This window comes from Staurois parvus, unplaced genomic scaffold (genome assembly GCF_062004578.1).
Source record: "Staurois parvus isolate SC_StPar_1 unplaced genomic scaffold, SC_StPar_1.0 ptg002678l, whole genome shotgun sequence".
NCBI classification, from domain to species: Eukaryota; Metazoa; Chordata; class Amphibia; order Anura; family Ranidae; genus Staurois; species Staurois parvus.
This window is the reverse complement of record NW_028320474.1, coordinates 18452-42962: the sequence shown is the minus strand read 5'-3', so window position 1 is coordinate 42962 and position 24511 is coordinate 18452. Positions and strand designations below refer to the sequence as shown.

At 41.1% G+C, this 24511-nt stretch overlaps 1 protein-coding gene across 2 annotated transcripts in view; it reads left to right on the top strand.

The window, feature by feature from the left end:
* The window catches only part of LOC149429962 (spastin-like), a 77375-nt gene that overhangs the window by 46485 nt on the left and 6379 nt on the right, over positions 1-24511 (top strand). For both annotated transcript variants that reach the window (XM_089666310.1, XM_089666309.1), the window contains 7 exons: positions 103-196; positions 9069-9143; positions 9222-9293; positions 16480-16555; positions 18574-18665; positions 20590-20669; positions 21905-21947. In XM_089666310.1, coding sequence (XP_089522436.1) covers positions 103-196; positions 9069-9143; positions 9222-9293; positions 16480-16555; positions 18574-18665; positions 20590-20669; positions 21905-21947 — 532 coding nt within the window. The remainder of the gene's footprint in view (positions 1-102; positions 197-9068; positions 9144-9221; positions 9294-16479; positions 16556-18573; positions 18666-20589; positions 20670-21904; positions 21948-24511) is intronic.

Here is a 24511-nt window from a genome sequence, read left to right as displayed (position 1 = left end):
CTGGACTGTGGTGTGGGTTTTTTTTTTTTTTTTTTTAATAAGCCGTTGCTAACATTTTTGTATGTGTTGTGTGTATTTTTTTTCTTTTTCTTTTTTCCGCAGTGGCCCATCTGTCAAGTTTGCGGACGTAGCTGGACAAGATTTAGCAAAACAAGCATTGCAAGAAATGGTGATACTCCCTTCTATTCGCCCAGAAGTATGTGCTCTATAATAAGAATGCTACATCTCTGCATTGGTTGTATTTGTGTACCTGCTATAACTTTAAGCATGCATTTTCTTGAAATCCTACATGGCTGAAATAAAAGGGCACTCCAGTTTGTACTCCTTTAATTTGATTTTTGCTGCTTTCAAATCCATTTCTTTGAGTACAGTAGATGACTCGGGACCTTTTTGTCCTTTTTGTTCTTATGCCCTTGCTATTGCTTGCTACAAAACTGAGGCTTGCTGGAGGTCAGAAGGATTACATGGGTGATGTCCCAGCAGATTTTGAACAGTGTACAACCACCTGATGTTAGGCTGCGTATAACCCAGTTATAAGGCTAAGAAATCGGAGTCCCATACTGTACTCCAGGAAACAGAATTTACTAGTAAATCAAAATTCAAAAATTTTAATTTTTTTTTTTTTTAAACTTTAGCTGTCACATGACCACAGACCTTCCTATAATACCCCTTCCTCTGCAGGCGGTGGGCAGAGACTTTCATAGTCAACATACAGTTCTGATAAGGAAAGCAAGGAGTAGGGAACGAGCGGTTTTAAAATGGGCACAGTTAAAACGTTTCACAAAAAGCCTACGCATGTGCATTTGAGAGAGCATCCAGCATGCCAATTTATTATGTAAGCTCAATGAGATGGGAAAGCTCTCGGGTGCCGACAGCATTAATGTATTCATTTCACTGCTGGTGCATAATAACATTGTTGGCCAAACACTAGAAGTCATATGATGAACAGGTACCTGCAGTGTAATAGCAAAGTACTATGGGCCTGAGGATTATAAAAATATTGTTGGTAACAGTAATCAGTGAAATTAATTTTTCCTTGCAGTTTCACTTTCAGTGCTTACTTAAGCGGAGCGTCACCCAAAAGGGGAAGTTCCTCTTTAAGGACTTGATCCCCATTCCCCGTTAGGGATTGACATCTTTGGGGAACGGGGGGAGCGGGTAACTGATTTTTACAAGTGCCCACTTCCGCTCTGACCACCTAGGAGATCGGAAGAGGAAGTTCTCCTTTTTGACCTCTGCAGAAATTCATTTCTCTATAATATACCCCTTCCCTCTTTGCTCATCATATTCTTATTTACTGTTAGCCCAGTTTCTCCTCCCCTCCCTGCATAACCTTGTGTATTATTTGCTGGGGAAAGGAAGGAGAATACTATCAAGTATCACTTGAGTGACCGCTCTTGGACTATTTGTTATGGTGACTCTATACATTTGTATCTTTGTGCCATTGACCCAGAACAAGTGTTCACATAAGGACCACTGATTTTTCTTTATCATCCATTGAGGGACACAGGAATTCTTATTCTGTGTGGTTGTACTGCCTGACTACAGGAGAAGAACAAAAAAAAATGCTGTTGGTCAGCACAGAGTAACTCTATCCACAACAATTATATATTTGTTTTGCTAGTGTCCTAAGGAGAGTGGATGTGTTTTTTTGAGTGCTCTGTTTTTTTTCTGTTTGTTTTTTTATAGCAGAAAGATCTTTCAGGAAAAAAAAAATCTCCAGTTTACTGAAAGATTCATGCCAGATAAATTACAGTGGCAAAAATAATTATTCCCCTGCAGATTTGTACCCAGTACAGTTTTTACCCACTTACAAAGAAATGAAGGGTCTATAATTTTTATTGTAGGTGTATTTTAAATGATAGAGGCAGAATATCAGCCAAAATCCAGAAAAAAAACATGATACAAATGTAATTGAGTTGCAGTTCAGTGAGTAAAATAAGTATTTGATCCCCCAGCATAACATGACTTAGTACTTGTGGGAGAAACCCTTGTTGGCAAGCACAGAGGTAAGACTTTTGGTCCACTTTACAGATCTTCTCTAAATCCTTAAGGTTTTGTGACCACCAAGACCTTAATGCAGGGCTCGACAAATCCTGGGCAGCAGGTCGCCAAAGTGACCAGAAATTGCATCCCGGCACCAAGGTGATGTTGCAGCCTTGTGGCATTTCGGCAGGTCCTGTCTCTGCTCATTGCACACTGACTTACACAGCTACAGCGGTTCTGTGTGATTCTACTGGTCAGATTGCTATGCCTGTCAGATCTCCGCTATGGACATGCTGCACGGATCCTGTCCCTACTGGACTCCTTTTAAAGTGAGACTGGCCCTTTGGTCCTGCTTCCTTCTGTACACCCCACTGGAAGTTTTTCTGCACAGGATCTTTCCCATAGACTTTGGTTCCGTGAGTTTTTTTTCTCTCTTTTTTTTTTTACCTAGGTTCCTTCTTTGACAGAACTGTGAGCGTCAAGTTATTTTACGTATTGCTGTCCCTTGTAAGCCCTGTGTGAATAAACACTAGTCCCAATTTAATAAAACACAATAATGTGCACCTAAGACATGCTGCGTGAGAGGAATTTATAAGGAGGGGGGACACTGTGTGAGAGGACTCCTGTATCAGCATCACCCCCTTAGACACCTCCCATTATATCAGAGTCACCTTATATCAGCACCCTCCTTAGAGACCCCCCCCCATTAGATCATTGTCCCTTTATATTAGCACCCCCACCCCCTTAAAGACCCCTATTAGATCAGAGTCCCTTTATATTAGCATCCCAACATTAGATTAGAGTCCCTTCATATTAGCACATCCTTAGAGGCCCCCCATTTGGCCATCCCTGTCACTGAAAACAAACCCTAGCTGGCTCCTAGATTCAAAGCAAATTTGTCGAGCCCTGCCTTAATGTGCTTCTTTTTGAGCCACTCATTTGTTGCCTTGGCAGTATGTTTTGGGTCATTGTCATGCTGGAAGACCCATCTTCAGTGTTCTGGTGGAGGGAAGAAGGTTCTCCTTCAAGATTTTACAATATACATGGCCCTGTCCATTGGCCCATCAATGCGGCAAAGTTTGGGCTGTACCTTTTAGTAGAGAAACTGCCCCAAAGCATAATGTTTCCACCTCTGTGTTTGACTGTATGGATGGTGTACTTAGGGTAATAGTTTTTCTTCCTCCAAACACAGTGAGTTGTGCTAATGCCAAAGAGCTCAATTTGGTCTCACCTGGGCACAGCACTTTCTCCCGATCTTTCTCTGAATCATTTAGATGTTTATTGGCAAACTTCAGACGGGCCTATACATGTGGGCACACTTACAAAATCGCCAGGTGATCAAATCACTATTTTCCCCACTGTAAATCCTGGATATTTCTACAGTCAGAGTGTAGTTTTCCCCAGTTTTATACTGCTGTTCTCTTTGCAACAGCCCTGAAGTTTTGGAAGTTTCTACTTTCCTCTAAAGCAACCGGTGAATTCAGGTCAGATATGGGAAACCCTGGCAAGCTCTCCAGTTAAAGTAGAACTATAGGCAAAACTTTTTTTTTTCATTTTGCATATAGTAATGTCAGTTGTGTGTTGTTTTTTTTTTTTTTTTTTTTGTTTGCCATCTGTGTCCCATTGCAGAGATTTTCCTTCACTCCCTGTGTTTATAGCCAAACAGGAAGTGAGCGTAAATCCCTGCAAATGAAAGGAATTCCTTGGGGACCCCCCAGGTCACCAAACTAGTGTCTTCACTGGAAGATTTCCCGCTCTATTACTTTTCTGGGAACAACCCGAAACATGGGGTTTTCTTTTACTTTCACTTTCAATGGTAATGGTAAATGGGACAAATCGAGTGGTTGAGTCTCCTGAATAGGGGCACCGATAACTATAAAAATTGACAAGTGTTCTAATCCCTCTCCACTCTATCCAAAACTAAAAACTCAGTTTTGCCTTTAGTTATACTTTAACTAAGCAGCACAGGTTTCCAGTTTATACTGTTGCTCCCTCTGTGTTAGGCCTGCAGTTGGCTGCGACTGCTGCTTTTGTATTACAGTTCATACCAGGGCTTCTCTATTTACTTCATACTTCAAGCCAGTATGTCTGAGGATTCCTTATGGATAAATCGGTCCACAGATGAGGTAGTTTTCACCTGACCTTTTCTCTGGAGAGTGGCTGTAAATAAACTGAGGCAGGATTTGCGAAATATACTGTCATTAGCAGGGCACTGTATAAAAGTAAATGTATTCTTTCCTATACTGTGTAGTTTTTTTGGGGGTTTTTTTAACCGCTTTAGCGGCGCCCTATAGCAGAAATACTGCTACAGGGCGGCAGGGGTGCGCAAAATCACGCGTGTGTATATATACATGATTTTGCATTTCTGGGTAGGGGGCACACACCCATGTACCCATGTCGCCATTCGCTGCCTCAGCTGTCAATCACTGGTGATCGCCGAGTAATGCCAATGGGGGGAGTGAATTGTGTGTAAACACAGTTCTCTGCCCTGTCCGCTCCAGCACACTGCTTTGTATGGCTCTGCATAGCAGAGCCATACAAAGCAGTGTGCTTAGAGTGGAAAGTACAGACACAGCCCCATAGTGAAATGCACACAGTTAACCCTTTGATCACCCCAGATGTTAACCCCTCCCTGCCCAGTGCCATTAGTACAGTGTCAGCATTTTTTTTCATTAGCACTGATCACTGTATTGATGTCAGTGACACCAAGTCAATTCACCCCCAGTGTCAGAATGCCTGCCGCAGTCCCGCTAGAAGTTGCTGATCGCCGCCATTACTAGTGGAAAAAAAAATTCCAGTATATATACCGCCTTTTGTAGACACTACAACTTTCAAGTAAACCAATTAATTTACATGTATTGGGATTTTTTTTCTAGCAAAGACAGATAGCAAAATACATTTTGCCATAAATTTATGATGAAATTTAATTTTTAACTTTTTTTTTTTACTGGACATGTTTAATAGCAAAAAGTCAATAATATAGTTTGTTTGTTTTTTCTCAAAATTGTCGGTCTTTTTTTATTTATAGCGTAAAAAGTAAAAAACACACAGGCAATCAAATACCACCAGAAGAAAGCACTATATGTGGGGGGGCGGGAAAAAGGACATAAATTTATGTCACAATCGACAAAGTAACGCAGTGCCGTAACGCAAAAAATGGTCTGGTCAGGAAGGGGGGTAGATCCTTTGGAGGGCAAGTGGTTAAGGAAACTTGCAGCATTTGTACTTTTTCCATTGATGTCACTAATATGCCTAGCTTCTCCAGTTACCAGGGGCTGTAGATTTATAAGGGCACTGAGTTTGTCTGTGGTAACCTATGCTTGCTAATACTTTGTAATTTGCAAGTCATGTAAGCACGGAGCTTTCCCTGTTAATTATTTTTTTTTCCTGTCTCCTGATATAATTTTCTTCGGAAAAGTGCTCACATGTACATGTGCTGTGGCTGAACATTGGTGCCCTGGGGGCATGCTGTCACTGGAGCACACGTAAACAGAGGCCTTGTAGCTGTTAGGTTCTTTACTCTCTAAGGATATATACTAAGCTTGAACCATTGGGAGGAGTTATTATATTACAGCAACAGTACTGTTTTTTCCATTTATTGCTATTTCCTATGGGCAGATATTATATTATTGTCTTTGGTAATTTTATATATAGGCAACTACTATCCTAAAGCCTAGTACACATGATCAGAAAATCATATGAAAAATACCACTTTTGAAACGATTGTACAATAATCTGATCATTTAGTCCACCGCTTTCGTTCGAAATTATTTGAAAGGAAAAGCACAAAAATATTTCTTGTTCGATTCCAAATCCTACAATTTTTGATTTACTCAGTACAGTTTTCATCAGGAAATGCAATACAACACATTACATTACTTCAGAATATTCTGCCGTACAAGAATTTTTGTAACTTTAGTAACCTCTTCATTTTCAAAGTGCTAGCTTTACTTTATCCCTACTGTATTCTTATGGAACCCTCATTGTGGGATACGTGGACAACCTCTGTCAAGGGAACTGTCGGCACAGGTTTCTGTCAAAGTTGCCTTCACCGTTCAATGTTGCAGCAGTTCTGGTGGATTGTGAACTTTCAGGAATCATCGCTGGAACCGACTCATTGTTTGACCTGTGCACAGGGCTAGACACAGATACTCAAGTTTTTTTCCACAGGAGAAACAAAGTTTTTCTGTGTAGGATTAGAGCTTTCTAGGCTGGGAGTAACTTGCCCATCTGCCTTTTTCATGAGTCATGGGCCTGGTAGTAGCCTCCTTTTTGAACCCATTCCATTTGTACAGTTTTACTCCAGATCTTACACCACATAGCAAAAATGCTTTAGCAATGAAGTTGTATTAGGCATATACAGTGCTCAGCATAAATGAGTACACCCCTTTAGAAAAGTAAGGTTTTAATACATCTCTCAATGAACACCAGAACAATTTCCAAATTTTTGACAAAACTGAGTTTTATAGAACATTTGTTTAGCTCATTACATGAAAGTAAGTTTTTAATAATATAACTTTGAGTAAAACGGAATATTTTTTAATCTAGTTAGTTGATGCAAAAATGAATACACCCCACAACAAAAACTACTACATTTAGTTTTTTATATGACCTCCATGATTGATTTTGTAAGGACAGCACCAAGTCTTCTAGGCATGGAATGAATAAGTTGGCGACATAGTGCAACAACGATCTTTTTCTGTTCAAGAATGACCTCTTTTAGAGAATGGATGCTGGATGAAGAGTGATGCTCAACTTGTCCCTTAAGAATTCCCCATAGGTGTTTGGGTTCACATCAGGAGACATACTTTCACCCTATTCTTCTTCAGAAATGCAACCGTGGCCTTAGATATGTGTTTTGGATCATTGTCATGTTGGAAAAGTGCACGCCGACCAAGGGCCCAGAGTGATGTAGCATTTTCTTCTCTTTCAATATAGAGCAGTACATCTGTGAATTCATGATACCATCAATGAAATGCAGCTCCCCGACACCTGCAGCACTCATGCAGCCCCACAGAAGGACACTGCCACCATGTTTCACTGGAGGCACCATGCATTTTTCTTTGTACTCCTCACCTTTGCAACGCCATACAGTTTTTTTTTTTTTTTTTTTTTGTTTTGTTTTTTTTAAGCCCATCAGTTCCAAAAACCTTTATCTTGGTCTCATCTCCCTAGAGTACTGAGTCCCAGTAGTCGTCTACTTTTTCAGCTTGGCCCTAGCAAATTCTAGGTGGGCTTTTTGTGAATGGGCTTTTGGGAAAGGCTTCCTTTGTGGATGACACCCATGCATACCATTCTTCTGCAGTGTTACGCCGTATTGTGTCACGGGAATAAGCCACCCCAGTTTGGCTTTCTACTTCTTTAGCTAACTGCAGTGAACTTGCATGGCGATTTTCTTCAGCCCTTATCAGAAAACACTCCTGTTGAGGTGTTAACTTCTGTGGACAGCCTGGATGTCTCTGTGAGATGGTTGCAGTTCCATCTTTGTTAAATTTTTGTATCACTTTTGCTACATTATTCTGACAAGTAAAGCTTTACTGATCTTATTGTAGCCTTCACCTTTCTTGTGTAAATAAGTTATTTTCTTTCTCAGGCCTTGTGACATTTCTCTTCCATGTGGTGCCATTACTGACAGCATGAAATGGGAAGGGGTTTTCTTTTAAGTAACACCCTTTTTGTAATCAACGGTCTGCTGAATACCTGCGTAATGAATAATTAGACTCGCCTGTAGTTGAATTCTTCATTAGGATTTTGTTGTCTAAAATGTAGCTTTGCTCCTAAGACTTTCATTGTGGTGTATTCATTTGGCCTGCATTTGTGGGAGTATTTTGCAGTATAGTGTCCCATAGAAAATGTTGATTCTGAAAGGAACGTAAAGGTTTTCTAACAGATCTGTTGGGGTGTACTTATTTATGCTGAGCACTGTACATACAATAGGTACAAGTATCCAAGTATGTCATATCTTATTAATTATAATACAGCATAGGTATAGACTCTACTGTTGAATCACACCAACAAAAATGCATGTGTGTGTGTAAAATCTATCTATCTATCTATCTATCTATCTATCTATCTATCTATCTATCCACAACACTTAAAAAAAAATAGCAGCTGATGTTCAGAAATATATTCGGGAGTTCAGTATACAGAATAGAGTTATACAAAGGATAGCAGAGTCAGACCATGGTGAAAATAGAGAGGAGGAAAAACCAAAATTTTGGGGATGCAAGAACCCCCTTTTTGTCAAGCACCTCTTTCCTAATTTTCTATTCCAGCACATGTTCCTTATACATAATGGCTGCTACTAGCTACTTTCCCTAAACCAGCTGTATGTGACATGTGTGGTTCCTGTTTCCAACAGTGACATCACTTCTGGTCCCACCCTGCTGCTAAGAGTTGTCAACCACAGCATAGCTGGACCATGTCCCAAGCAGTTTCTGATAGGGCGGGGTGAAACCAAGTTTGTCTAAGCACAGCAAAAAATAAGAAAATGCATGTTTATATGGTACAAATAAAGCTTAGCAAGAACTCTGATTGGGAAGTTTCAGGGGCCAGCTTCCAAAAGTCCATACATTCCAGTTGTCCAATCTCTGCACAACCCAACAGGTTTATATAGCATATAATGTAGAACAACCTGTGCAATGCTAACAATTGACAACTATACAGGACAGCCAAAGCAAAACGTAACAAGTCAAGTCAAATGTCCATTGAGAGTGAATGCCTTGGCTAGGCTGATACCCCAAAGGGAATTATATTGGATTTATAAACTAGCCACGTTATACCCTAAAGTGTATGAATAAAGAATGTGACCTTACAGTATTTCTTTGATCTGGTCAGGAACCAACTTATGTTGGCCATACACTGTACAATCAAATTGGACGTTCTCATTTTAATTCAACAGATACTATGTATTCCCCATTAAATGTATATAAATTGGACACCTTACATTTTTCCATATGGGGTTATTTTCTTGTGAAAAGATGGGTTTCGCTGTTAAACATTACCTAACAGTAATAAACAATTGTTTAGTTAAAAGTAAAAGTTTATTTTTAAATAATGTTTGTGTCCTATTTTGCTTCTAGCTTTTCACTGGACTCAGAGCTCCTGCTCGAGGGTTATTGCTGTTTGGCCCTCCTGGAAATGGAAAGACTATGCTGGTGAGAAATCCTTTCTACTGTGTTTTTCTCCTTGATTAACTTTACATTACCTTGATGTGGTTTTTTATTTTATTTCAGGCAAAAGCAGTGGCCGCTGAATCAAATGCAACTTTTTTTAATATAAGTGCAGCAAGTCTCACTTCAAAATATGCAAGTATCTGTGTTTTTTTACTTTTTGTTATTGAGCATTGTTAACATAAGAAAATGCACCCGCCACACATCTCAGCCACAGCGTAATCACAGGTGCGGGAACTGCAGGTAAACCGCATGGTCAAAACGAGGTGAAGATATAAGTGAAAATAAAAATCCGTTTTCTCTGGAGTTAGCTCTCTTGGATCAGTGGGTGTCCCCTCTTTGGAAATTGGAAACACTTCCTGCACCCTTGTGCACTTTTTTTTATTTTTGAGCACACATTGCTTTTTTTTTTTTTTTTTTTTTTCTTTTTTTGGAAAAGACTGATTTTTATTTTCATCGTTTTTTCACCTGTACATTTATTGCCTTGATTAGTGTTTGACCCATGTACCATGTGATAGTTATACACAATCACAGCGCTTGGTAACATGTGATGGCTGTGGGCCAATCACAGCATGCAATAATCACATCTGTAAAGTATGTAACCCATTCATGATGGTTAAAAACATTGCAGTTACAATGATCATCACTGCAACCACAATCTCAGTGTTAAAAAGAAAAAATCCCTGATCACTATTGTAAATCACTTTTTCTGTCACTTTTTTTAAATAGCATTTTTTTTCTTCCTTTTTCCTTGTCTTCCTTCAGTCTGCTAATTAAGGGGAGGGGTTAATTGTTCACAGGTGATACAGGTACTATATAACTTGCTGTAGAGCTCACTCTGAGCTTGCCTGTATTTTGCTTGATGGACCTTTTGACCAAGTGGAAATTTGATAAGTGGAGTTAAACTGGAATTGAAAACAAATTATAGCAGGAGCCTACTAACCTGTAAGTCACAACTAATATTTTCTGTTAATATTGTATCTGGGATAATGTGTGCTAGCAGGGTTGAAGGTTTGGTGCAGTGCACAGTGTGCCGCATGTATGCAACAATGGAGCAACAGCTCCAGAATGGATATGAGCAGGTTGCCCTTCTGGAAACTCGCATTAAAGATCTGGAGGAGCAAGTTGCAACACTGGGCAGAACCAACAACCTTGAAAGAGGTCTCCTCTCTGAGCTGATAGCTAATCAGATTGATGTGGAGGGCGGAGGGGCTAATCAGGATTATCAGGTAGGAAGATGGGTTGCTGTAACGAGAGGGAGTGGTAGGGGCTCACATAAAAGGAAGGCCAGCCCTGGGTTTGTGCACCCTAACAGATTTTGCCAAGTTGGGTGAAGATGTGGGGTAGCAAGCTCAGGGGTGGCAGCCTTGGATGATACTGCTATCCCTAACATCTGGGAGGGGTGGTGAGGGTAGTGCAGGAAGGCCTAGACAGCTGGTGGTAGTAGGGGATTCTGTAATCAGACTGGTTTGCTGTCTCCCTGGTGCAAGGGTTCGGTATGTGGTGGACTGGGTTGATAAATTACTGGGAGGGGCTGGGTATGACCCCAACTGTCTAGGTCCATGTTGGAACCAATGACAGAATACATGGAAGGTGGAGGCTCCTTATGAATCAATTTTAAACAACTAGGCTGCAAGTTGAAGGGAAGGACCTCCAAGGTGATATTCTCTGAAATATTACCTGTGCCATGCACAACTCAGGAAAGACAGGCGGAGATTGGAGAACTCAATGCATGGCTAAAGACCTGGTGTAAGAGGGAAGGATTTGGGTTTCTAGAGCACTGGGCTGACTTTTCATTGGGGTGCAGCCTATATGCTAGTGATGGTTTGCACCTAAATGGAAGGGGGTCCGCTGTGCTAGGGGAGAGGTTTATGGGAAGGCTGGAGGAGTATTTAACCGCTTGCCTACAGGGCACTTATACCCCCTTCCTGCCCAGGCCAATTTCCAGCTCTCAGCGCTGTCACACTTTGAATGACAATTGCACGGTCATGCAACACTGTACCCATATGAAATTTTTATCATTTTTTTTGTGACAGATAGAGCTTTATTTTGGTGGTATTTAATCACCTCTGGGTTTTTTATTTTTTCTTAAACCAAAAACCTCTGAAAATTTTGGAAAAAAATGTTTTTTCTTCGTTTTTGTTGTAAAATTTTGTAAATAAGTGATTTTTTTTTTTCCTTCACTGATGTGCGCTAATGAGGCTGCAGTGATGGGCACTGATAGGCTGCACTGATGAGGCACTGGTAGGTGGCACTGATGGGCATTGACAGGCATCACTGATGGGCACTGAAAGGCAGCACTGATATATGGCACTGACTGGCACTGATAGGTGGCACTGATGCAGCACTGATTGGCACTGATGGGTGACATTGAAAGACAGCTCAGATGGGCACTGATATGTGGCATTGAAGTGCACTGGTAGGCACTGATATGTGGCATTGATCTGGCACGTGGCACTGGTCAGTACTGGCAGCTGGCACTGATGGACAGTGATAGGTGGCACTTCTGGGGCCACACTGATCATCAGGGCACACTGATCATCAGTGCCCTGATGATCAGTGTACATGTCCCCTCCGCGGAATGCCGATTACCGTCTCTCCTCTCCTCTCCTCTTGAGCTGTCGGCGTGACAGCTCATGAGGAGAGAATGCCGATAACCGGCATTTCCCTGTTTACATGTGATCAGCTGTGATTGGACACAGCTGATCACATGACCGAGCGGACATCTTTCAGCTCTTTCCGTAGATCGGTGATCCGCTGTGTCCGAGGGACACAGCACACCGCCGATTGCCACACTCCCTGAGCCGCGCATGCGCGGTGAGAATGGGAGGACGTCATATGACGTCCTCCCAGAACGAGAGAACCACCTTGCGCCTGTCATTGGACTATATGGTGGGCGGGAGGTGGTTAAAGTAGGACCGAGGGGGGAGGGAGAATTGGATTATAACGGGGTAGTTATATCAGACAGGGGTCAGTACTTATTGGTGGGTGAAATGGGGGGAGGGCTATGGCAGATAAGAAGGTTCCCATGTTACAAACAACCAGTGGAATCGGTACCATTTGTATGAAAATAAAAAATATGAAAAATACGTGTGAACAAGGTGTCAATGAATGAAAGTGTTTGTTCACCAATGCCAGAAATTTGCCAAGCAAAATGGGTGAATTGGAAGCTTTGGTGCATAAACAGAACTATGACTTAATTGGTATTGCTGAATCTTGACTTCATTCTTCACATGACTGGGCCGGTAATATTCCTGGCTATGTTCTCTTTTGGAGAGACAGGGTAAATAGGAAAGGTGGTGGTGTCTGTCTCTGTCAGAAGTGATCTCTGAGTGTGAAAGAGGACCTAGTTGATGGAGAGTGTGATGAGGCTGAATCATTATGGGTGGAACTGCACATGGGGTGCATACTACAAAGGTAATCATTGGCATTTGTTATAGGCCTCCCAGTGTTAATGAGGAGGTGGAGACTCAGCTCCTTGCACAGATCAAGCTGTCACAGCCGTGCCCACATTGAAGATGCCAGCACATGGAACACCAGACGGCTGGTGAAATGGGCTGCGGGGAGGACTCCGTGGGATCATTGGACAGGTGAGTGGCTGTTTTTTTAAAAGTCAACAGCTACAGTTTTTGTAGCTGCTGAATTTTATTTTTTCACAGTACAACTGGAACTCCGCTTTAAATATTAGTAAGCCACAATATTAAGGAAATATGTAATATGCAATTTCCCTATTACTCCACCCCCTGACTCACAATATCATACAATAATGCCTCCAACTATACATAAAATGTAACATATCAACATTGGAAAGAAAGCACTTCGTTATAGTAAACAAGAGTTCTACATCTTGTCCATAATGGGCATGGTATTGACATAGCTCCAGATGATCCACATTGGCTCACAATTGATATGATCCATAAATATTTAGACAGAGCTCAATTCTTTAAGGACCTGTGGTCCAGATGCTTTATTCACCTTTATTCTGTCATTTCAAATCCATTATTTCTAATTTTACCACTGGATTGGCGTAAGGGGTAAAAATATTTACCAAGTAATTATAGACCTGTTAGTTTATCATCTATAGTTGGGAAGATACTGGAGAGTTTAATAAAAGACCATATAGATGAGTTCTATGTGGAATCAAAATATTTGAAGCAACAGACAGCATGGATTCATGAAAGACAGAAGTGGTCAAACAAATCTGATTTCTTGTTATGACGGGGTGAGCAAAACCTTGGGCAGAGGGGTGGCGGTGGACGTGGTATACTTGGATTTTGCAAAAGCATTTGACACAGTTCCCCACACACGGCTGAAGTGTAAGGTAAAGTCTACAGCCTTGGAAAAATGCGCATGTAAATGGATAGAAAACTGGCTGAGAGATCATATTCAGAGAGTAGTGGTTAATGATGCATACTTTGAATGGTTTAGTGTTGTCAGTGGTGTACCCCAAGGTTCAGTGTTGGGACCCTTACTTTTTAATATATTTCTAAACGATATAGGGTCTGGGATTAAAAATCCCATTTCAGTCTTTGCAGATGACACCAAGTTGTGCAGTGGAATAACGTCCTTACAGGATGTCTCCAACTTACAAGCCGACCTCAATGCACTGTTTAATTGGGCAACTACAGTGGGGAAAAAAAGTATTTAGTCAGCCACCAATTGTGCAAGTTCTCCCACTTAAAAAGATGAGAGATGCCTGTAATTGGCATCATAGGTAGACCTCAACTATGAGAGACAAAATGAGAAAAAAAATCCAGACAATCACATTGGCTGATTTGGAAAGAATTTATTTGCAAATTATGGTGGAAAATAAGTATTTGGTCACCTACAAACAAGCAAGATTTCTGGCTCTCACAGGCCTGTACCTTCTTCTTTAAGAGGCTCCTCTGTCCTGCACTCATTACCTGTATCAATGGCACCTGTTTGAGGTTGTGGACAGGTGTCTTTTATACTGATAACAAGTTCAAACAGTCACACTCCAAACTCCACTATGGTGAAGACAAAAGAGCTGTCGAAGGACACCAGAAACAAAATTGTAGACCTGAACCAGGCTGGGAAGACTGAATCTGTAATAGGCAAGCAGCTTGGTGTGAACAAATCAACTGTGGGAGCAATAATTAGAAAATGGAAGACATACAAGACCACTGATATTCTCCCTCGATCTGGGGCTCCACGCAAGATCTCACCCCGTGGGGTCAAAATGATCACAAGAATGGTGAGCAAAAATCCCAGGAGCACATGGGGGGGGGCCTATTGAATGACCTGCAGAGAGCTGGGACCAACGTAACAAAAGCTACCATCAGTAACACACTACGCCGCCAGGGACTCAGATCCTGCAGCGCCAGACGTGTCCTCCTGCTTAAGCCAGTACATGTCCGGGACCGTCTAAAGTTTGCTAGAGAGCATTTGGATGATTTAGAAGAGGATTGGAAGAATGTCATATGGTCAGATGAAACCAAAATAGAACTGTTTGGTAGAAACACAACTCGTCGTGTTTGGAGGAGAGAGAATGCTGAGTTGCATCCAAAGAACACCATACCTACTGTGAAGCATGGGGGTGGCAACATCATGCTTTGGGGCTGTTTCTACGCAAAGGGACCAGGACAACTGATCCATGTACAGGACAGAATGAATGGGGCCATGTATCGTGAGATTTTGAGTGCAAACCTCCTTCCATCAGCAAGGGCATTGAAGATGAAACGTGGCTGGGTCTTCCAACATGACAATGATCCCAAACATACCGCCAAGGCAACGGAGTGGCTTCGTAAGAAGCATTTCAAGGTCCTGGAGTGGCCTAGCCAGTCTCCAGATCTCAACCCCATAGAAAACCTTTGGAGGGAGTTGAAAGTCCGTGCTGCCCAGCAACAGCCCCAAAACATCACTGATCTAGAGGAGATCTGCATGGAGGAATGGGCCAACATACTAGCAACAGTGTGTGCCAACCTTGTGAAGACTTACAGGAAACGTTTGACCTCTGTCATTGCCAACAAAGAATATATATAGAAAGTATTGAGATGAACTTTTGATATTGACCAAATACTTATTTTCCACCATAATTTGCAAATAAATTCTTTCCAAATCCGCCAATGTGATTGTCTGGATATTTTTTCTCATTTTGTCTCTCATAGTTGAGGTCTACCTATGATGCCAATTACAGGCCTCTCTCATCTTTTTAAGTGGGAGAACGTACACAATTGGTGGCTGACTAAATACTTTTTGCCCCACTGTATGTGGCAAATGAGGTTTAATGTTGATAAATGTAAGGTTATGCACTTGGGGGCTAAGAATATGCATGCATCGTACATACTAGGGGGGTACAACTGGGGGAATCAATGGTGGAGAAGGATCTGGGAGTTCTGGTAGATCACAAGCTTAATAATGGCATGTAATGCCAAGCTGCCGTTTCTAAAGCAAGCAAAATCCTCTCTTGTATTAAGAGGTATAGACTCCAGAGAGTGAGAGAGATCATTAGTAAAACCTCATCTGAAATATGCAGTTCGGTTTTGGGCACCAATTCACAAAGAGAGAACATTGTGGAACTGGAGAAAGTGCAGAGAAGGGCAACCAAACTGATAAGAGGTATGGAGGTGGTCAGCTATGAGCAAAGATTAGAGGAACTGAATGTATTCTCTCTTGAGAAGATTAAGGGGGGATATGATCAACATGTATAAATACATCAGTGGTTCATATAGTGAACTTGGTGTAGATCTTCACCCTGAGGTCATCACAGAGGACAAGGGGACACTCTTTACTTCTGGAGGAAAATAAATTTAATCGCCAAACGCGGAAAGGTTTCTTCACAGTGAGAGCTGTGAAAATGTGGGATAGACTGGATCAACTGTGGGTGTAAGATTATAACTTTTTTTTTTTTTTGTTATATGTTTGTTTGAACTGGATGGACTTTGTTTTTTTGGGGTTTTTTTTTCAGCCAGACTAACTATGTAACACCAGGAAAGACTTAAGACTTTGTACTATATACATTATGTATTTGAATGCCTGCTTGGGAGTGTGTGTAGTATGTGTAATATTCATGTAGTAATAAAACAAAAAAATTGATAACCTGTATGACCTACTTTTTTTTTTAATTACAATTAATACACATCCAGATTAAAAAAATTGGTACATCTTAAACAAAAAAAAAATGCATGTAAATATTGCAGTTGCTTGTTTATTTTTGTTTTTCACAGAGTCAAATAGATAACGAAGGATACAACCTGCTTTTTAGTGTGTTTTTTCTTTAAATTAATACTGTATTAGTGCCTAGCTAGTTGGCCTTGTTATCTGTAGTATTTTTATAAATATATATATTTTTTGTTTCCAGGTAGGAGAAGGGGAAAAATTAGTGCGGGCACTTTTTTCGGTGGCAAGGGAACTCCAGCCATCTATTATTTTTATTGGTAAGTAGTTCCAATTTTCAATTTCGCATCAACTGCTTTTTAATAATTTCAGCATCTGTTTTCACCCCAGAAAGGGAATTTTTTTAGCAAAGCCACAAATTAAAGTAAATAATGTTAGCTCTTTGTGTACGTATTCTTTGCAGCTTACACACATAATTTATTCCTTTCCCACATATTTTTCTTTCAGAGAAAAAAATCTGTTATTGATTTGATAAATTTTTTAATTTTTTTTTTTTTCGTGTCTGCTGTTCTTATCTCATTTATTAGCGAGACAGACCACATTCCCTGATACGCTACACAGCTGCATAGTATATGTAATCAAACTATTGAACCAAAAGCGTCAAATATGAAAAACTTAGTAATACACTAAAGGTATTTCAGACATCCTAATAAATATAAGTTACAAAAAACCTCTTTAAAGTCAACATTTGCGAAAAATACAGAATGTGCACCTACAAAAAATAAATGTACATTCCAGCGGAATGGTAAAGCTTTAAATTAGACGTAAACTCTTCCAAAAAACACTTGATTTTGTAGAGCACTTTAATTGAAACATTATTAGTGGTTTTTTTTTTTTTTTTTTTCTTCTTGAGTCTGCCTGACTGTTTTAAAAGGCACTGAGATAACAGCTTTTAGTCCCAGGGCGATTTTAAAATAGTGGGTATTGCCGGGTCCCAGTGGGGGTAAGCACAGGAACCACAGTGCGTTTAGAATCTAAAACTATCCGCTCCTGGGCTTCTGATGCTTTCACAGAAGCATTTTTTTTAAACTTTTTTAAGAAAAAGAATGCAGATCCAATAAGCTGCATTGCATTGAGTTCTAGTCATCCAGCAGGGAAGAATTTTGTGGTTGAGCAAGATGGAGATTGTCACTTCACCTCCCTGCCCCTCCTCCTCCTCGTCCACCTAGTCCAGGGGTAGGCAACCTGAGAGCCGCAGGACTACAAGTTCCATCATGCTTCTGCAAGTCATAGCTGTAACTGTCAGTTTTGTAATTCTTGCAATGCCTCATGGGAAATGTAGTTCCACAACAGCTAGAGAGCCGCAGGTTGCCTACCCCTGATAGTCCAATTATAGAATGTTTTGCATTCATTCGGAAAATGTAAAGCATTCTCTGATTGGCACTGGTGCTGAGCTGCCAGACACCTGTGTTTACAATGCAGCAGGTAGATGCTTGGCACAGGACCAAGAAGTGGTGATCACTGGAATGAGTAGTGTCTGCTTCACTGATTTCCAGTTTTCAGGGGCATCAGTTAGGTATGCTGCATATATAGTTCCATTGGTCCAAGCCAGAACAGTGTAACTATGTATAAAATATCCATACCTGGATTTGCTTTCTAAAAAAAGAAAAGGGGGGGAAAAAGTATATTAAATAAATGTTAAAAATATAAATAATAAAAATATGTATACAGTGTAAAATGTGGACCATGCTTTAGCTTTACTATGCTGCTGTGTTTACATAAAAGGCTCACTAAAGTGATCTAATTTTAATGAGCAGACATTGTTGATTATATAAATTTACAAACCCTCAGAAATGTACCCCAAAATATAAACACTGTGGTGGGAAAAACTACAGGAATATATGATGTACAAAAGCAAGTTCTATATTGTATTGGTTATATACTGATAAGAAAAATCAGGATAAAATTATGGAATTTATAGTATAGTTGTCAGTAATGTTTCTCTTACTATTATGCCAGTACTTCCTGAAATTCTCTAACCTTCAGGGCGTGGCTAGTGTAAGTTATGTCCCTTCCCTCACTTTATGGCAATTGGTACCTGAGCATAATTTCCTGGGAATGTTTATAGGCTCTGGTGGAACTTTACTGAAAGTTGTTTCTTTGGCCTCGTCTTGGTACAGTGTACTGGAGGATGTGCTTTCAGTTTACAAAAGTGATTTTCCTTTTTTTGTTTTGTTTTTTTTTTTGTTTTTGTTTTTTTTGTTTTTTTTAAACTCAAACTTAACATCTAGTAAATCCTGTTATAATTCTACTACTTGAATCCTGTTTCCCCGTGCAGATGAGGTTGATAGCCTTTTATGTGAAAGAAGAGAAGGAGAACATGATGCTAGCAGGCGATTGAAAACAGAATTTTTGATTGAGTTTGATGGAGTAAGTGTTTCCTTATACCCCACTAATATGGGATTAATTAGTATTTTTCAAAGCCTATTTGTTCTCCTTAAAGAAGGCTAATGTTCTAAATTGTTGGGACAAGTTCTAGTAGAGCTATAGTGCAGGGAAAGTCAATAGCTCTTGCTATAATGTGTGAGTATGCATAGATACGCTGATCAGCCATACCTCCTATGACCACCCACCGAATATTGAATAGGTCCCCCTTTTGCCACCAAATCGGCCCTGAATGTGCGAGGCATGGACACTACTAGACCACTGCTGTGGTGTCTGGCATCAAGTTTTCAGTAGTAGATCTTTTACTTCCTCTAAGTTACAAGTTGTGGCCTCCATGGATCACACTTTTTTGCAGCACATTCCACAAATGCTCAATTTGGATTGAGATCTGGAGAATTTGGAGGCCAAGTCAACACCTCAAACTTGTGTTCCTCAAACCATTCTTGAACCACTTTTGCAGTGTGGCACAGCGCATTATGTTGCTGAAAGAGGCCACTACCATCCGGGAATATTGTTCCACAAATGGGTGTACTTGTGAGCAACTATGTTTAGGTAGGTGATACGTGTCAAGTAACATCCACATGAATGGTAGAACCCAAGGTTACCCTGCGGAGCACTGCCCAAAGCATCACACGGTTTCTGCCGGCTTGCCTTCTTCCCGCTCTGCATTCTGGTGCCATCTCTTTCTTAGGCAAGCAAAACACATGCACCTGACCATCCACATGATGTAAAACAAAACATGATTCATCAGACCCAGACACTTTCCCTTGCTCCATTTCTGATGCTCACATGTCCATTAGTCTCGTACAGAAAGAGTACATGTAGTAGTCTCATACAGAAATCTAAGCCTATACCCTGTTTCCCCGAAAATAAGACCTACCCCAAAAATAAGACCTAGTACTATTTTTGTGAATTACTAAAGTATAAGACCTACCCCAAAAATAAAACCTAGTTGTGATCAGGGCTTTTTTATTCTGTTCCGCCACCTCCAGCACTGGCCCTGTGCACACAAATGTCTACTGTCTCTTGCAAACACAGAAGCCGAACTTCTGTGTTTATAAGTGACAGTTCCTCTTGTAAGTGACAGCACCATCCGCTCCCACAGAATCTCCCTGCCTCTGTGGGACAGGGAAGGAATAGATATCGGCGGGCGCAGTGTGTTTAGGTGCGGGGCATCTTGTCCTGCAGCCTAATGCATGGAAGCCGATGTCCCAGGGGTGATCGCCGGCCAGTGGGGAAGAGGCGGAGCAGTGAATGAGTGTGCTTGGTGCACAGTGTGGGAAGATAGGACCCGAAACGGGAGCTACTACAAAGAAGGGCCGGCTGCTTACGGTTGTGTTTTGCAAAGATAGCTAACCATATGAGGGTAGTGGAGGGGGAATGTGCAGAGGTGAGCTGCAGTCAGGTGTTGCAGAGGTAAATTGACAGGTGACTTTAAGACAGCGTACATAGGTGAACTGCGGCTGGGGGGGTGCAGAGGTGAGCTGAGTTGCAACCCACCTTTGCACTTCCCAGCCACAGCTCATCTCTGCACCCCCTGGCCACAACTCACCTCTACATCCCCTGTCCACAACTCCTCTCTGCACCCTGTCTGAAACTCACCTGTCAATTCACCTCTGCAACACCTGACTGCAGCTCACAACTGTCATTAACCAGCCCTCTATAGCAACCGTCATCCAAAACTAACTGCAGCTCATCTCTGCACCCCCTGTACACACCTGTACATTACAAAAATAAGACCTACCCTGACAATAAGACCTAGTGCGTTTTTTGTTTTTTTTTTTGTTTTTTAGCCAAAAAAAAATAGGACAGTGTCTTATTTTCGGGGAAACACGGTAGGTGCTACTGCTGCCTCGATAAATCATTATACAGCTCTTCATTGGTATCCCTTTTTGTTAACCTAATTTAGGTACAGTCTGGAGGGGATGATCGAGTCCTCGTCATGGGGGCTACTAATAGACCTCAAGAGCTGGATGAAGCAGTTCTCAGGTACCAAGTGAACATTTTCATTTTTTACTTTAACATACAGTATATGTGAACCCGTACCTGTTGGAACAACCCATTCAGCGTAAAATAGAAATCAGTGGCAAAATGTGCATATAATAAAATAATATAGTTTTTTTCATTTCTTTTTTTTCTTCTTCTCCTTCCTTCTTCCCTGTCCTCAGCTGCATATCGGGCTTGCCGAGGTGGGGGCGGAGTAACAGTAGTACACTTACCAGTGATTGGCTGTGCAGGGTGGGTGGTGTCAGCAGAAGTCTGATCATTGGAGGACAGGAGGGCTATTTTCCTAGTGCTGCCAAAAAAATGACCATGCTGAGATGGATGTTCTGTCATGGCTGGCGTGGTCTGTTTTAAATAGGAAAGCAGAGGATCACCAGGGATTTCACACAAAGGAAACAATGCAAAGTGAACATGATACTTTTTCAAACAAATACATTGTTACACATTTCATATACCTGATATGTGTATGTTCTACAAACACTTTAATGTGGCCATATAGGGAAACCTAATCCAAACATTTGTCAAAGTTGTTTTATACATATATTTGGTAGTTTCCCAACTACCATTATTTCTATTATAAATACAGAAAAGAACATGTGGTTCATAGATTATCGGTAGGTTGCCTCGATAAATGCTTGCTGTGTTTGATGGAATTACATTCTTCCTATGGACTGGAAGAAAGTGAAAGTCACTTCCCCACATAAAGTATTACATTTTACATGCTAATCTAATTTTGGCCTAAGTGTATGAAGAAATTAGATTTTTTTTTTTTATTATTTATAATTGGATATGTTTTCTAGCAAAGTAAAAAATTATTGTTTTTAAAAAAAAAAAAATGTTGGTGTTTTTTCATTTATAGCGCCAAAAAAAAAAAAAGAAATCCCCAGAGGTGGTCAGTTACCACCAAAAGAGAACTCTATTTGTGGGGGGGGGGGGGGGGGGGGGGAAATTACATTTCATTTATGTACAGCGTTGCATGACCGCGCAATTGTCAGTTAAAGTTACGCAGTGCCGTATATCAAAAAATGGCCTGATCATGAAGGTGGGTAAATCTTCGGAGGTCAAGTTAATGGGCCAATGGCTTACCTTGAATGAACAATAAAGATGTTTTAAACACCATGTCTGCTGAAAGACTGTTGTTTGCAAAAGATGAAAGAGCTCACCCTAATGTACTGCTGTCTTATCTTCCGTTTCCTAACGCTAAATTGTTTTTTCCACAGACGATTCACAAAAAGGGTTTATGTCTCATTGCCAAATGAAGAGGTATGTTTTTTAGTGTGTGTGTTTTTTTTTTTTTTTTTAAATGTGTTAAAAAGAAGAGGTTGACATCATACGATTAGGAAGTAACTGATGGGCTGTGAGTCCAGTGTATAAAAGTATATTGGCTGAATGTATTTACACACTTATCTGGTAGACCTACATATCTGTTAAACCTCTTCAGTGCACCCTACACCCTCCTAACACCTAGGATTCTATGTGTAAAAATTTAAATAGTGTCTCACAGAAGTGAGTCCACCCCTCACATTTGTGTAAATATTTTATTCTATCTTTTCATGTGACAACACTGAAGAAATGACAGTTTGCTACAATGTAAAGTAGTAAGTGTACAGCCTGTATAACAGTGTAAATTTGCTGTCCCCTCAAAATAACTCAACACACAGCCATTAATGTCTAAACCGCTGGCAACAAACGTGAGTACACCCCTAAGTGAAAATGTCCACATTGGGCCCGATTAGTCATTTTCCCTCCCCGATGTCATGTGGCTCCTTAGCGATACAGGGTCTCAGGTGTGAATGGAGAGCAAGTGTGTTAAATTTGGTGTTCTTGCTCTCATTCTCTCATACTGGTCCCTGGAAGTTCAACATGGCACCTCATGGCAAAGAGCTCTCTGAGGATCTGAAAAAAAGAATTGTTGCTCTACATAAAGATGGCCTAGGCTATAAGAAGATTGCCAAGACCCTGAAACGGAGCTGCAGCACGGTGGCCAAGACCATACTGCAGTTTAACAGAACAGATTCCACTCAGAACAGGCCTCGCCATGGTCGACCAAAGAAGTCGAGTGCACGTGCTCAGCATCCTATCCAGAGGTTGTCTTTGGGAAATAGATGTATGAGTGCTGCCAGCATTGCTGCAGAGGTTGAAGGGATTGGGGGTCAGCCTGTCAGTGCTCAGACCATATGCTACACACTGCATCAAATTGCTCTGCATGGCTGTCATCCCAGAAGGAAGCCTCTTCTAAAGATGATGCACAAGAAAGCCCGTAAACAGTTTGCTGAAGACAAGCAGACTAAGGACATGGATTACTAGAACCATGTCCTGTGGTCTGATGACACCAAGATAAACGTATTTGGTTCAGATGGTGTCAAGCATGTGTGGCGGCAACCAGTTGAGTACAAAGACAAGTGTCTTGCCTACAGTCAAGCATGGTGGTGGAAGTGTCATGGTCTGGGCTGCATGAGTGCTGCCGGCACTGGGGAGCTACAGTTCATTGAGGGAACCATGAATGCCAACATGTACTGTGACATACTGAAGCAGAGCATGATCCCCTCCCTTCGGAGACTGGGCCGCAGGGCAGTATTCCAACATAACGACCTAAAACACAACTCCAAGATGACCACTGCCTTGCTAAAGAAGCCGAGGGTAAAGGTGATGGATTGGCCAAGCGTGTCTCCAGACCTAAACCCTATTGAGCATCTGTGGGGCATCCTCAAATGGAAGGTGGAGGAGCGCAAGGTCTCTAACATCCACCAGCTCCGTGATGTCATTATGGAGGAGTGGAAGAGGACTCCAATGGCAACCTGTGAAGCTCTGGTGAACTCCATGCCCAAGAGGGTTAATGCAATGCTGGAAAATAATGGTGGCCACACAAAATATTGACACTTTGGGCCCAATTTGGACATATTCACTTAGGGGTGTACTCACATTTGTTGCCAGTGGTTTAGACATTAATGGCTGTGTTGAGTTATTTTGAGGGGACAGCAAATTTACATGTTATACAAGCTGTACACTCACTATTTTACATTGTAGCAAAGTGTCATTTCTTCAGTGTTGTCACATGAAAAGATAGAATAAAATATTTACAAAAATGTGAGGGGTGTACTCACTCCTGTGAGATACTGTATATCCTCCCATTATGTCAGCTGGGCAGTAATATATTCAGTAATTTCTTTCTTTTTTTTTTTTTTAATTTTGTCCGCAATAAGAAAAAACAGTGCTTATAACAGTAAAAGCATAATAAACATATTTCAACAGTATCAAAGGCCATTCAAGAAGTGTGGCTTTTATCATTGTACTTGAAATTGTATTGTGTAACATCTTACACAGAAATTTATTTTGGCTTCTTTAGGCATTCCAAAAACCATACTGATTTTAATAAAGGCAAACTGAACATATGAAGAGGTTTTGTAAAACTTTTAGTTGCTACATGATAGAGAACAGTAATATACAATGTATGCTTTTGAAAGCGGCACCATTGTATCGCAATGCTTCCAGCTCCACAACCTATTTTAAAGCACAGAATGTTGTGTTAAAGCAGTAGTAAAGTCTGCTTTAATGTCTTCTTTTTTGTAGGGGCCCCCAAGGTGGGTTATGCCATAATGTGCTAGTATGCACAGCATATTTGCACATTATGACAGACTTGCATGTCAACACGAGCCCTCCAGCGTTGTGCAGTGATCGATCAGCGGGTCCCCTAGGTGCTTCCATTTTAGCCCGTTCTTCTTTCCAGGTTTCGTGCCTTTGGTTACTTGAGGCTACTGTGATGTCGCTCATGCACATGGGAGTCACATTGCAGCGGCACAGATCAGACTCATCATTGTTCCCTGAGC